Raw genomic sequence first — 16,341 nt, forward strand, 5'->3', positions numbered from 1 at the left:
TTGGAGTGCTAATCTACAACTAAAAACATCAATTCCAGTAATTACCTACATATATTCTCGTCATCCATAAATTCCTATCAATTGTCATATACTCATGGAAATCTTAAATTTTCATTTTTATTATCCAAGTTATATTCAATCTATCTCTTCCTCTTCTAGGCTCCTCCAAAATTAAACATAGATTCATGGAGAAACCTCATGAATTGCCATATTAAACACTTGATTACAATTTACAATGCATAAGTAGGTGCAATTCCAAATAACATAGAGAAGATACAAAATTTTGTTTGCAGCAAGGCGCAGCAAAGAATCAAGAAAGTAAAGCGTCACAATGCAAGCAATCGGCAAATAGCCAGTAATTTATACCAAACAAGGTATATGTACATTGTACAAGCAGTATATAGCATACTATGATACTATCCCTTTTCTTTTCTTCTTTACCTAACTGCTTTCCATTATGATTCTTTCGGTGGAATGGGTGATCCGGGTAGAGTGCGTCCGGTCCTGAAAAGCTTGTTTACCGATCATGCCAACCACAAGTTTGCAGAGGAACATCCTATCTCAATCTCTTAAAAACCTGAAGTGACTTGCACAAATACTGTAATGTAGCAATAGAATTTCGCACTAGCTTTCTCCACGAGAATATATAGGCACGTTTGAAAGCTAGTGACATGGGCAAGGCAGTAAACTGAACTTATTGCTCCGATGAGGAAGGAAAAAACCTCATGAGGAAGCTAGAAAGAGACCAAATGCAGATGAGGCCAAGAATCTGGAGAACGCTCAACAGAGTACCCAACGAATTTTTGATGGCCAAGTTGTGTGGAGTCATTTCAACCCCTCTAACTGTGAAAGATAGAGCGGTTACCAGTTGTGCAGCTCGATTTAGTTGATGTAATCTATACACCTGTTTCATATCAAAGTACTTACAATCAACCGCAAGAAACGGGATTGGAAAAAGCGAAAAAGTATAATTGCAGACCACAAATACATAAGCTGCCAAGAAAACTATATTAAAACAGTATCATTTGAGAATAATCTGCAATATTCTTTCAAACTAGATGTATGGACTATTGAAGTTCGAAACAAAAACTGTGCTCCGTAATGCATTTCGAAGTTTTCATACCGAAATGATACGGAGACGCGATCCGAAACACTAAACTAATGAGTTTCACGTTTGCATTGAGATGGAAAAACTTGTCTTTTTTTTCTATTACTATTATGGTTATATTTCCTACTCATGATCAATTGGACAACACCACACCCCTATCCTAGCTTCTATTGGAACAAAATTTCTTTCCTAAGTTTCCGAAATACTAAAGTTTCTCATTTCTGGATTCTCGTTTTGTTTCTCATATCGGATTGAATTTCCTTTAGTGTAACATTGTTATGGATCATCATTAGCAATCTACCTCCTAGAATTCACAAAAAAAAAAGAAATATAGCTATTGGAATTGGTTCCTCCAAAGTACCAATAACCTCAAATACACTACCGAGCTAAATCACAAAAAAAGTTGTCTAAAAGAGTATATAATTAAAAGGTAAGAGAACATATTTTACCTGAAATACAACGGGAATGACAGGCCATGTAGGTGATTTTGTATATTTTGCATACTGTTCAAATGCAAACTGTACAACAATACCAACCAAGTAGGGAGCTAAAGTAGCTGAAGCTGCAGGACCAGTCCACGGCCAAGCAAAACCCATAGTCACCATTGAAATAATAAGACTAAGCACCAAAACGGCAACAGACGAAATACGATACCCTATCTGAGAGGTTAGCATTTCATAACTGCTGGTAGCAGGAACGTTTTTACCAGGACTACAGAAAGAGTGCATTAGAAGAAGGAAAACTGCAACCCCACAGTAGAAGATAGCCTCTGTGAAAAATAATATGAGGAAATCTGCAGAAAAGGGATGGAGAATATTTAGTACAGTACCAGATGAACAAAATAGTGGAGGTTTTACTGAAATCGTAACACGTGGTATGGGTACGAAGTATTAATGGGCAGCTGTTGTTTGTTCCACGATGTACAGTGCAAAAACAAGGCCTCATCGCTGTATCATGAGATTCACAACCTAATCGCATATGATTGACTTTTGAGTAGACTGTTACTGCAACAGCCGTTAGTAGCTATTATATAGCTCCAAAATGTTATCCAAGATTTGGCAAATCCAAAGAATTTCAAGGGAGAGAAATTAATCTTTCTTGTCGGTGATGAGAATCAAACTCTGTCACAAGGGGGAATGGAAAAGCCCTCATGTTCTCAACCACTAGGCTGGCTAACCCATGATTCTCGAAACTCAAGGTTTATAGTTCCATACGAAGTAAAATTAACTAAAAAGGTTGAAGATCACACCAAAAGAGATCTTGTAATCAAGTTGGAAGGTCTGGCCAATTTTGAAATATGAATACTTTTAATTTCTTTTCAGCACATACATGGCATTTCTTCATCCCCCAGTCTTTTGTAAACACGCATCAGTCATCACCAACTTTTTCTAAGAAGTTACCCTATTGCAACACATTTTTTGAGGTGATCAAGTTTTTGCTCCAATTGTCGTGAGATTTTATGTCTCCTAATTAAACGAAATAATAAACTTGACTAAATGATCGTTTAATTCTGCAGGAAAAATAATAAAAGAAACTACCTTCATTGGTCAAAAATAGATATGCATGCAAAATTCAGAAACAGCATCTCACCTGTCAAGAGGGAATCTTCAAATATAAGAGAAATTATCCTGCGCAAATACAGTGAGGGAAGAATGAATGAGGCAAAAAGAACGGCTGGGCCAGCAAACCATAAAAGGCTGTTCTGATTCTTCCTCACACTAGGTGAAGGAACAACTTTCTCTTTTGCACACTTAAGGCTATAAAATGAAACAAATCCAGGCTTTCCTCCTCCTCCTCCAGCCTGCTCCTCCAAATAAGTAGAAGAGACGTCTTCATCATCCAACTGACCGGAAAACTCTTGAGGCAACTCTCTAGTCTCTGAAATATTCACCTCTATCACTTCTGAAATGAAATCTTCGGATATAATTGGTAAACATTTTCTTCTCCAAAAGTCCAGTGGTTTAAATAACCTATTCCTGAACTCCCACGGCTGAACTGCGTGAAAGAACACAGAGAAAACATGATGGGAAGTGATATATAAAGGCATCAATTGAAAGCAAAAAGTTCAGATAATTATGAGGAGACTCTAGAGCGCAATCTGGAGGTAGCTCCTTCTTGCTTTCACCAACTAAAATCAGCTCAAGCTTCTTTTGAGACGCAAAATCCAACTTAAAAACAAAATTGGGTTATGTATAATATTTTGCTAATATTAAGAGATATTATCCATCTCACAAATAATATTATCACTCGTGAATCTTAACTCATTTAGTTGATCTAATCTATGTATTGTAGTTTTCTCATAGGATTTTCAAGCCAAGCTCTTGTTTTGCTCTGCTCGTTCATTTCTTAAGCTTACATGAAATAGGCTACAATTATTTAATACAAGAGTGGATCTGAGTATTCAAATAGGTAGTTTTATGAAAAAAGACATGATTTTAGGCCTAAATGAAATGTTGGGGTATCGCACCAATGCTCAAGTATCCAGGACATGGGTATGTGAGGTAAAATGAGAGTCCACGTAACATAGGCCTTTAGCCAAGCTCAAACATAAGCCAAGCTTTTGAATCTGCCAAGCTAGAAAGAAGACGTTTAGTCTTGCATATTGCTTAGTTCATTTAATGAAACAGTACAGTGAGGGAATATGTAAGGGAACATTGTACTCAATATGTTTGTGTATTTCTTTCATATCTCAAAAGGACAGCCATACAAGGTATATATATATATATATATATATATATATATATATATATATATATATATATATATATATATATATATATATATATATATATATATATATATATATATATATATATACATATACATATATATATATATATATATATATATACATATACATATATATATATATATATATATACATATACATATACATATATATATACATATATATATATATATATATATATATATACACACATATATATACATAGATATATATATTTATACACACATATATATATATATATACATATATATATATATATATACATATATATATATATATATATATATATATATATATATATATGTGTATATATATATATATATATATATATACACATATATATACACACACACACATATAGATATAAAGGTATGGCATTCTAGAAGATGCTAGCACCCATAACAAACTAGGACAGTTGTCTTATTACTAGAGGAGCAGCATGATATTGTTGTAACCAATTCTGCAGAGAATATTCTTGTTGATTTGCATGGGCTGGAGCAGAGTGCAGGAGTGTGCTCAATATAGAATAGATGCAAGCAAACTATGCTCAAAAGAAGGCATTAATCCAATAATTGAGAAAAGTCACCTTCATAAGTTACCAGAAAGTTCTATACATTGCACAAAAAAAAAAAAAGAAAATACAATGATAAAGTCCACTTAAGACTCGCAATTGTTAGAAGTCCCATACTTCCATGATCAGGTTTGATACTTGAAATCAATTTTGGTGCCGTCAATGCTAACATTGAAGGATCATTTTGTGTTGGTTACGGTTGTGGAATGAGGTCAGTTCTTAAGTGATCGGCCGGTCAAGATTATAGATTAGTGTCTGGCTCACCGCTCATAGAAATCAGATTTTTCCGGCCAGCCAGGTCACAAAGATAAAATACCTTTAGGATAATCTACAAGTTGTTGCATCAAGAGGTACGCAAGGGGGCCTTTCACAAGATGAAGCCTTGGTAATGATAACAAGTACAGGGAAAAAATGTTCACCATACCCCACATGTAAAGAGCCACAATACCATTTCCTGTCTGCGTAGCCGACAGAACGCATATAAGAATACGAAAAATAGAATCATGTTTGACACCCACCTTTAGTAGTTGTTAAATGCTTCTTGTACAGTTTCGTTTCAATTGATCTTGAGCTTAAGCTTATCTGAAGATCAAGAAAAAGGAAACATATTTCAGACTTCTCCAAAATGTGGTAAGGCATGTAATAGCATCTTAGAATAACAGTCGAAACTCTATGAGAGAAATAGGGCTTGTTTTCCCTCTGTCTCTTTTAAGTTTTGCATATCTTTGTTGGGATGTACAGGGCACGACATACAACTTCGAAGTGAAACTTTTGACAAATTATTTTATCTAATGAAGTTTTGTTATGAAACTAGACTCTATATTAAGCTTCTCAATCTGTTAGCTAAAGCAGGTATTCAAATGTCAAATGTCGAAAAAGGGAGAAACACAAACTATTAGATTGTTTGCGTGTCTCATAGTGTAAAGTCAAGGTTGTATTGCATCGCATTAGCCGCATTGTGAAAGTTTTCAAAACAAATGAGTCGATATTTCTCGCGTTGTAAAGGTGTAAAAAACTTGCCTTTCGGGCTGTATCAAAGGATATCTTATGATTCAACCGATATTTAGGGGTTAAGATAATTGTATCACTCCCGTTACCGCATCACCATTCTGTTACCGCAATTGTGACCGTTACCGCATTTTTACACTATGACATATCCTTCTATATTAACATACGTTCATCAACCATTTAATAGTTTGGACATACAGTTATGGACTAAAACTGAGATACTAATAAATGAATTATGATAAAGTTTTCTTTATGATCTCCGAGCCACTTATAAATCAGATCTTCATGTGATTGATAAATTAGTTTGGGAAAATGGGTTATGCAAAGTTTTTATAATATAAGTCACAATGCTCTCTGATACTCACAAAACCTTCACATATCACATTAATATAGTCTTTGGTGAGCTAAATAAAATGATATAAGAACAGTTAGTTTATTCATGGAAAAACGAATCGGAGGATACATTATTTTGGCTCATGACCAATAAGTCAAGCATAAACTAGCTTTTTGAAGTGACAAAATCACTGATGTAAGTAGCTTTATTCATCATGGGTCAAGCAATTGTTCTTGTAAAGCAATGAATCTTGAACATAAGGCATTGCTCTCAAGTGACAAAACTAGAATAAAGTTCACTTAAAAAATAGTAAGTCCTAACAAAAAAATCATACGAACAAAAAGAGGTTCAGACAAAATAACATGAAATATATTGGAGCATATAGAAGACATATGAATATATGATCAAAAAATAAGCATCAAAGGGACTCTGTAATCACCATAAAATAAGTAGACAAAGCGATAAACTCTAATTGTAGGAGGGGGAGATTTTATTGACATTAGGAGACGGGTTAAGGAGGACAAGCAATCCTTAGTTTTGTACATGCAATCTAATTAGAGCCATGGATCCCTGATGGAAATTGAAATGTTGTAAAGGTATGTTCCTCGCTCCTCATTTTCAATTAATACAAGAAAGAAAAATCATTTGAGTTCAGTTAAATGCCAATTGGTGCAGATAAGCTATATTATTTCAAGGTGAATGGGTATTGTAAGTTCATAACCCTATATCTAAGTTATGAACAAAGTCGACAACATAAAGCAATTTCAGGAGGACCATCCTACTCCGCAGAAGTGTGGTTCTAGAATATCCTAAAAAAGATTCACCAAATGCGATTACATTTGGCGAAACTCACACTCGATACCTTCAAGACATAATAATAGAAATGCTCAATATCCTAGCACACACACATGTAGAAATAACATTGTAAGCCTCGGTCTATGATTAAATATTCATGTTAACACTAATACCTATTTAGAGAACGTAGCGCAAATTGTCATCTTGACAAAAAAATTCACCTAAAAGCTGGAGGAGCTTGAAGCATTACAAAGCCCAACTCTACTTAGAAGTCATTAAAGCTTTCTTTGTCCAATACTTAGATAGCATTAAAATAAATACCATATGGTTAGTATCACATTCTACATTTCAGCATCAAAGGAGTATACTTAAAATCCTATTTAGCCAAAATGCAACCCAGCAAAGTATTATTGACACTACTCACTATAATTCAACATTGGGTATGTATTTTATTACAAGAAATCTTATGAAACAATTCATGTACACATTAAACATCCAGCAATTGCAAAAGCATGTACCTTTTCATTCAAAAACATTCAAAGTTAGAAACCCTTCTATCTTCTATCAATGACTTAAACAAGATAGATCCTGATATCTCATTTGTCATCCACAAGAAAGGAATTCAAATATAAATTAAAGCTTCAATATGGAAATTAAAAAATAAATACACGAAACCCTCTTTCCCCACAGAATCAGTTCATCTTAGCTAACCCAAACCCAATGAAAAACTTTCTCCAAGAATACTTTCAGAAACCAAATAGAAATTGAAGCTTGAATATCCATTAACAAATAAAATCCATTTTAACCAGACATATTGCATACTAGCTGATAGCTATCCAGACTCCAAAAAATTACCAATAACAATTTCTCAGACCCAATCAAAGAATAAACTTTTACATTAGCATATGAAAATCCCATGAACAATCAAAGAAAAGCAATAAAAATTAAGATTAGGTAAGAGAAATCACCAGGCAGTTTCGTCTACATTCAAAAGGGAGAGATAGAGAAGAAACAAAGCTAGAGAAAGAACCATTAACTTCCACTGCCATGCTCAAATCAGTTGAGAAACAAAATACCCATTTGACTTTTCATACAAAGATTTAAAGAGACATTTGTACGAATTTTATATTGGTAAGTAGATTTTTAGAATGATCGAAATGCAAAGAAAATTTCGGATGTTTAAAATTTTATACAAAATGTTTCCGTGCACAAACGACAAGGAATTTACTTTTGGCAAAGCAAGCTTGTGTTCTGGTTTTTGTAGGTTGCTCTACTTTAACTTTTTAAGCAATAAAAGCAAGGCTAAAAATCAAGTATATGGAGTCACATTTGATTTAGTAGTGGTAAATATCATATATTTCAAGAGATTTTGAATTTTCTATATTATTATAGTAGTTTTTATAGAAGTATTTTCGTACTTCTATCAATGTTAAATTTGACTTAAGTTCAAAAGTTGACCTAATTTAAATTATTTAGCAACGTTCTCAAAAAAGAGATAGACGACAATTCACATTCGATTTGCAAGATGAAACGTATACAACCAGATTCAAGTGAGAGTGACTCAATTTAACTTCATCTAAAATGACACGAAAATAAAATTGGCATAAAGTCAACCTAAAATCGATTGTTAATCTAATAAATTACAAACCTATGTCAATATGACTTGATCTAACTTAAGTTACAATTTACCTATATAATGATATAGATCCTAACCGATCGAAGCTTAATTGAATATAAAGCTAACATGAAATAGTGTAATTTAATTATCCATTTATCACCTCTTTCACCTCTTTAAAGAGGTGAGAATCTACAAAGTTTGTATTGATCATTCTTAGTTCAAGTTGTTTTAATTAGCTAACGTTACTGTTGTTGATAGTTTACTTAGCATTGAAAATATTTTGAACTATAATTTCAAACGTTTCAAGACTCTAATTTGCACCAATTCGTCAGCAGTCAACTTGTTGAGAATTAAGATTCTCCCCTGGTTTCCATAGGCTCCCTTTGATTAACATCTTATAATGGTGGTTACTCGGTAATTTTACTTCACATATTACGTAATAGGATTTCTTCCTTCGTGGAATGGTAGACTCAAATTTATTATATAAGTCAGCTATTTATTTAACCAAACAACCTCATTTTTACTGCATGAGTAATCAAATGATGCAAACGGCCAAGGTTCCAACCATTTTTATCCAAGGTTATCCTAGCAATTTCGTGATCCCAACTACCTGCATTTGTGGCCTGCACACACTATGTTACCCAATTGGTATGTCTGCAACAGAGAAAGAGCAAAAGCAATACAATTACCTTCACTTTATAGTAATTTTAACCACGACAAATATATCGAGATTGGACCATAATCAACAAGAAATGTCAAAAAGCATGTTCTGTACACAAGTGGGAGAATTAGAGATTCCCATTTCCATTTTGACGAAAAATCAGTCATTAGAACACAAGGAAGAAAGGGTTGCTACATACAAGGGCTTTAAGTTAAAAATGATGGAAGGTGTAGGAGCCACTGCAAAACAATCCATGAATTGCCTAGTTACCAGGATACATTTCAAAGTGAAAGCGCAAGCCTCAAAGAGGTTTAACAAAGAAAAACAAATGAAAAATATAATGCAAAATAAGAACACAAGTGTTTATGAGGTATCTTGAATACCTCCCCCTCAAATGTAGTTTATTATAATGAATTCAACAATTACAAGTATAATAAACTCCCTTGTCTTGAGAACAATCTCTCAAGACCACAAATACTAAAGCAAAGTAAGAACACTCTCAAGTTTCTAACAATGCAATAGCCCTCTCAACAATATGTGTGTTTGTGGTGTATGTTACTATGGGTGATGAATTCTATTTATAGGCAAGGCATTCATCACCCTTAGTATTCCCTCATAAATCACCATAAACCACAATTAACATCCAATTAACTATGACAATAAACATTACAATAAACAATAGAAGTAATGCACCACATAATTGCATAGCCATTTCACATTCTGACGAAAACAGAATCCTATGTAGCCTTCTGAACTTCCGCTCGACCCGAGCCACTACCTCGCTCGGTCGAGCGAGCTTCCAGAGAAGCTACTGACCTGATCTGCACATCTTGCTCGACAACTTGCTCGACCGAGCCACTCCCGCTCGACCGGTCGAGCCACTCCCGCTCGACCGGTCGAGCCACTCTTTGCTCGACCGAGCGTCTGGTCGAGCTGCTCACAGCCTGTTCCTCTTCTTTTTGCTTCGATCAAACAACTCTCATTAACCGTTCCAAACCTTAAACCACCCATATTCGACACATCTTTATCGACCCTCTCTAAAGTACAAGACAAAGCATGTTCGACTATATGTTTAAAGTTAACGTCATTATTAAGATTATTGGCACTTGCTTTAACACAAAGGAAAAATGAAAATGAATAATCAAAAAGCAGACAAGCTCCAGCGTAACACATATGGCACCATCACCGAGCTCCTTCAATCTGTTTGAGGCTGCCAACCACAAACTTCATTATCCAGGCTAGGGTCTTATACACAAATCATGTGATAAAATAGCGTAATACCTGAGCAATAAAGAGTACGAAATCAAAGGTTAAGTCTCTGGATGACTAGGAATCGGATTGAGGTATGGATCCTGCATTCTGAATTAAGATACCAATCATTCATTACTACTTTGCCTCCCATAAAAATTTCCCCTCCCACGCCTTGAATGACTGTCCCTTCTGGAATTTTGAAGCTTCAGATTGAGATTCTGTTTGCACAACAGACTCATTTGACCTATTGCTGCCATTATGAGGTCCAACAGGCTGGTACTCATAGTGTGAGTTCTGTGCCCACCTCGGCCTCTCTTGGTTTACAAAGGAGTGATGCTGCTTACTTCTTGGGCTGTTGAGCTCCGATCTCCACGAGATTCGCGTCCTCTATTAAAACGGCCACTATAATTTGCATTCTTGTGGTGCCCAGAGGAAGGACGCTTTTTGTTGCGACCATCAATTGCTCCAAATGAAGCAGGGCCAACGTCACCTCCTGAGGGTTGTGTGTCCTAATTTGGAGAATGAGGACACCTTTTAGTAGGAGCAGCTCTCTTATCTCTCTTAGCTTCTAGAAGTTCTGTACAGTCAATTGTCTGGCGTTTAACTTTATCCTCAGAAGCCAGTACTAGATCTTTGGCCACTGCAGATTTATGCAGTGATTGAGCATCTAAACTATCATTTGGACCAGTCTCACTTTCCAAGGCCTTCTTGTCTTCCGAAAAGTTCTGACCACCGCGAGACCTGTTTCCTGGCTGACTGTGAGTTACGTGGCCCTGAGATTTAGGTTGCCAATGAGTAACAGATCGGTACCCAGCTCCTCGGTTTTCCTTTAAAGACATGGTCTTTTCTGCTTGATTTGCCTCAAGAGAATATTGCAGATCACTCAACCCTGCATTTTCCTCTTTGTGGTCACGATTGGGATGATTACCACTCCCTTTTTGTCCTCTAAATGGATGCCCTTTTTCCCTTCCGGTAGGAATGTGGTCCTTCACACCAGTAAATTGGAGCTAATATCATTCACACTATCCCACCCATCGGACATGCTAGCTTGTGGTATTTTCCGTGAGTGTTCATCAGGTCTAAATGATGGTCTTCTCTCAAAGTCCTTGTCATCCTTGGTGTTCGAGAGAGACCCATTAGATGTTTGAATATTTTTCCCAGCATTAGCAGCAGAAAAATCTCGAGAAGCTTTAACAGATTCAGCAGAAACACGTTGACGCCATGATCCCTGCCCCCTTTTGTTCCTATTTTTATCATCTACATGTTTAAATTCTAGATTAGTGCCTTCCTTCAGGACAGAGTCAGGTTCGTAAGAAGTTTTTTCACTTCCAGCACCACTTTCAGTTGCTGCTGGATCTATCGAAGAGGGATGCTGAATAATTCCTTCTTGTGTCAATTCATTGGATACAGGTTTCGGAACATATCTTTCCATCTCAGCCCTCTTAGTTTTGGAACCATTGTAAACGGAATTATCTCCAATAGCAGAAGTGAAGGTTCAGCTTCCTTCTGGCTGGTTTGGTCAGCAACATCAAGTTTATTATGCACCCGAACTGGTGCCCAGACAGCATTGTCATTACTGTGATTTTTTTCAGATGTTCTGTTAGCTTGTGAATTTCTAGGCTTGCGAGAATGTTGGGGCTTCCAAGCACTATCATGAGTATTTTCACGAGATAATAAAGATTGATAATTAGGGAACTGAATGGCATCTTTGGGATCAACTAACAACTGCATTGAGATGGAATTAACATGCAAGCTGGAAGCATTCTGCTCTGCACTTTCTGCTATAGCTTGAGCACAATTAAGATTTTTTGGAATAGTTACAGATGAAGATATAGCATTAAACGACTATACCTTATGCCGGTTCCTCCAACTCTTGTTAGTTTTCTTTTTCTGAACCGGCAATTCAGCAGTAGCAGTGGATTCAGCCTGTACTTTTCTAACCCCTGAATAAACAATGCTGCTAGTACCTTCTTCTTGAGTTGAAAGTGAAACCTTAAGGTCTTTCTGCAGTGGATCTGTTCTACCAACAGGAATTGCACATTGCTCAGAATCCTTTTCAGGAGAAACATTTTGCCTCTGTTGGTACCCTCCTCATTTCTGCTTTGAGATTTCACAAACTTGATGTGCAGGTCTATGATAGGATTCATCAATATAAACAGAAGTTGTTGGCAGTTGATCCTGTGAGGACAATGAATCTTCAAGGAAAACATTTCCTTTGGTTTCTGGCATCAAATGGCCGGAAGAAACATCAGCGCCCAAAATTTTATTAGTACTGTGTTCATTTATCTGAGCAATACTATAAGGAGCTGCGCTTGACCCACTGCTGTGATTGCCATTTAAACTTGGAGCAGGTTGATGTCCAGAAACATCTCTCTTCTTTGGAACATCATCGGATGGTAAACTTATTTCCTTATCAATTGGAATTTCCACACCCTGGTTAGCACTGCGCTTATTAAGTTCTTCAAGTTTGGCAAGTGCCTTGGCCTTCTGCTCCAGAACCCGTTCATCCTCTTCCTTTTGTAACTGGATTGTTCGTTGTTTTGCTAACTCTCATTTTAGAACGCTGAAATATGAACCACCAGCAGATTGGAGCTTTATAATACTTTGGAAGTCATTAAAACAGTCACATTACATTAAAGCAAATACACACACGCACCTGCATATCACTATGATGAATACTAGATCCAATGGTACATCTCGTTCATTGGGATTGCAAAATCCTAGTGGAGGTCTGTAGTAGATATCATAAGGAACAGGGCTAGGATAAAATCCAGGCCGCATAGGCATACCAGGATGCAAGTGTGGGGCATGAGGCATGGGTGGCATTTCAGCATTTTTAGGGTGAAGTCCATGATGGCCAGCACTAGGTGGGATAGGCTGAGAGCTGACCAGACCAGGAGCCACAACATGAGGATGGTAATAAGGATATGGCTCTATAGGAAAGCTGGCTGGAGGTACAGGGCCACTATAGGGTGGACCAGGAGGCCCCCTATACCATCCACCCCCGGGAGGATTAACTGGTGGGGTACCACGCCAAGATTCATAATGAGGAGCCATGTTAGGATTTGGATACAAGTGATGCTCTCCATGCCACCTTTCCATGCCTAGACGAGGCCCATCTTCAACAAATGGAGGAGCATCTTGCTTCCAAGAATTACCTTCGATATCTGGATTTCTTGAAATGTCTGACGAGAAACATCAAAACAAACAATAATTTCATGCAACAAATGGAGGGAACAACATAGCATATAATCACATAACAGCTAGCAAAAGAAATCATTTATGTAAAGATCAACTAACCACCATGACCATTTCCTCTGCCGTCATCCATGGTTCTCACACCACCCGACGAACCAGGAGGTTCTGTCAAATATAGCCACAATATAAATAGATATGGTCAACAAGCAGTAGAAATAACAATTACCAGTTCTTAAACAGTTTATAGATAAAAAAATTTGACAAAAATCCTAAATGGTAGACTATAACTAGACCGAAAAACAGAGGACTAAAATGATCGACAACAAGATGGTAGACAAGGGAAAGAAGAAACTAATTTCACATTTGACAGGTCACAATGAATCACCTCCTCCCCAACAGCTCAACCCTAATGGTTTAGGATTCACAAAACCGTATAAAGTTTTTGCTAATCTAAACAGCTAAAAATGATAAAGCAATTGCTAAGCAAGGGAACCATCACCAATGAAGTAAGCAATTTCAAAACTTCTTCTGAGAAAAAAACAGATCTAAAAAAACAAGGAGCCAAACCTAAATGCCTCCCTTGAAGTAATAGAAAACAGATAGCATAACCCAAGAACAGTTTGGTTGTTGCTATATTCAAAGACAAAAAAATAGAGCGCATGGTTTCTACAAATGCACCTAAAGGATCAAAATTCCTTTTAGATTCGTCTCTCTCTGAGCCAAGCGTTGGAAAATCTCCAGAACTCAAGGAAAACCCATCACTTGCAGAAGAGGCAACCCCCTACAAATATAAAAGAATACAATGAAGTAAGCTACTGCAAGGAAAACAATGACATTGTGATGCTCCTGGACAAGTAATACTAAAATACTAACAGCTCATGTCAAGCCATTACTAAGATCAGTATACCTTTCGCTCTGGCATTCCAGTTCCTCCCCAGACTCCAGAGCCTTCTGCTGCAGATTCAGCAAAACGTGACAAGTGTAAGCTACCAGGTCTAGTTTCGGCACTACGAGGACATAATGATGTCAAGGAAGCATGGGTGGAAGCCAACAGCCCTGAGGCTGATGACGGCCTTGAGTTTGAACTCCATGCATTGACATTAGAGTCATGAGCTCTTTCACTGCCAGAAGTAGATGGTCGAGTGCCACCACTGGATGAAGGACGACCTAACAAGTGGCTGGGTGAGGCGCTAATACCATCAGTAGTTGGTGACAGTACTGGGTTACCCCATGCATTTGACCCAGAAGATGATGGTCGGCTTCCCCAACTAAGTGTTCCCCTGAATTTGTCCCAGATAAAAGCTCCTTCAGAATAATTGCTTAACTTGCAATTAAATAAAGATAGGTGAAAAACACAAATCCATCAACTCCCGATTACTCTGAGTCACCGATCTTAAATATTTGAACTTGGACGTACATGCAACAAAACTTCTCCCTCTATGGTCACCTCTGACTCCCCTATCGATTCTGTCCCATTGAAATTGCATCGCAAGTATTATGTCATTCATACGGCTTATGCGTAGCCTCTTACCCTCAAAGGCTTCCCTTCACTCTTACAATTTACTATTAGCCTCCTCCTTGGTTTCTGCGACCAAAACTATATCGTCGGCAAAAAGTATGCACCATGGTACAGTTTCCCAGATGGATATTGAGATTTCCTCCATAATGACCGTAAAAATGAAAGGACTTAATGTTGATCCTTGATGTAGTCCCACTTTAATTAGGAAAGACTTTGTCATATCCACCGGTGTATGTATGTTAGTCGACACTCTGTCATACATGTCCTATATTACCTCAATGTACTTTCGTGAAATACCTCTATTGTTGAGGCTATTCCAAACGATGCTTTGTGGTATGCTATCGTACGCTTTCTCCGGGTTAATGAACACCAGATGCAAATCTTTCTTTCGCTTCCTATACTTTTCCATCAGTCTCTGCAAAAGATGAATTGCCTCAGTGGTTGATCTTCCCGACATGAATCCGAGTTGCAGCGGCCCATTATGCTCCTGCAGCGCCTATGATGACCCAATTTGTAAGTCTTCATTTGCATTTAAATGATTCAGTTACCGATTATATAATATAATGTTACATTAACTAACTATTAATTGCAAGCATAAGGTGCGGCAGCTGTGATCCAGTCTAGCCACGAGGAACCAGTGAGGGAGATTGCACAAGACATGCTCCTCGGCACGTAGTTCCAGCACTTCATACCGGAAGTAGCTGCGGAGTCATCACCGGCTACCACCTATGTGCACGTCTCATCTCCTCCTTATGAAGTTCATTTGGAGGAGATGGACTTGTCATACCCCAGTGACGTTGCGAGGACCTCGCAGGCTGGGCCATCCCAGCCATCAAAATACCAATCCCCTCCTCTATCAGAGCGATACACGAACGCCTCTCACTATTGTAGGAGGCGTAGGAGACCAAATCAGTTGGATAGGGTAGATGAGGGTGATGATCGTTAGCTTTAGGTTTTTGTGTATTTTGATTGACTATGCATATATATGTTTATTTAGTTGTATATTTCAAACATTTGTATATATTTAGAAGCATTAACAAAATCAACAATAATTCAATTTAACAATAACAATAAAGAATTAATCTAAATTATAGAAAATTACCTTAACTTAGGATGATAAATCGGTGAATATGAATGAATGAATTGGGTTATAAGGTTTTGGTATTTATAGAAGATTGAACTGGCCAAAAAAAGTCGAAGACCTAACTGCGAACAGAGCTTGACCTTTTTTGACCAGTTCTTTGACTTTTTTGATCAGCTTTTCTGTTGCAGTTAGTAACTACGAATAGCACCAGCCTCAAGCTTGGAAATTAAACGCTTATTTTTTAAAATAAGTTGAATTGTCACTTTTTTTTTTTTGTTCATTTCGTTTTTCAATTAAAACTACCCTTGACTTGGCCCATTTCACAACCAACCATCTAAAGCCCACTTCTCCACCAAACCAAAACTGTCAACAGTCAAGTGCCAAACAAGTTTGTTGGGAATTCACTTTACTCCTTTCCAGAGATCCACTTTGATCATTCATTGTC

At 37.1% G+C, this 16,341-nt stretch overlaps 1 protein-coding gene and 1 pseudogene across 1 annotated transcript; both read right to left on the reverse strand.

The window, feature by feature from the left end:
• Positions 1 to 312: 312 nt before the first annotated feature.
• Positions 313 to 7,882, reverse strand: LOC130800156 (uncharacterized). Its single transcript, XM_057663544.1, has 5 exons — positions 7,534 to 7,882; positions 4,947 to 5,010; positions 2,699 to 3,103; positions 1,558 to 1,901; positions 313 to 904 (listed from the first exon to the last, which is right to left on the reverse strand). Exons 1-5 carry the CDS (start codon positions 7,612 to 7,614, stop codon positions 695 to 697), a joined length of 1,104 nt encoding a protein of 367 aa, XP_057519527.1. The 5' UTR covers positions 7,615 to 7,882; the 3' UTR covers positions 313 to 694.
• A 2,338-nt stretch (positions 7,883 to 10,220) lies between these two features.
• On the reverse strand, positions 10,221 to 15,269 carry LOC130800101 (protein MODIFIER OF SNC1 1-like; annotated as a pseudogene).
• Between the last annotated feature and the right edge of the window lie 1,072 nt (positions 15,270 to 16,341).

This window comes from Amaranthus tricolor, chromosome 14 (genome assembly GCF_026212465.1).
Source record: "Amaranthus tricolor cultivar Red isolate AtriRed21 chromosome 14, ASM2621246v1, whole genome shotgun sequence".
Classification (NCBI taxonomy): Eukaryota; Viridiplantae; Streptophyta; class Magnoliopsida; order Caryophyllales; family Amaranthaceae; genus Amaranthus; species Amaranthus tricolor.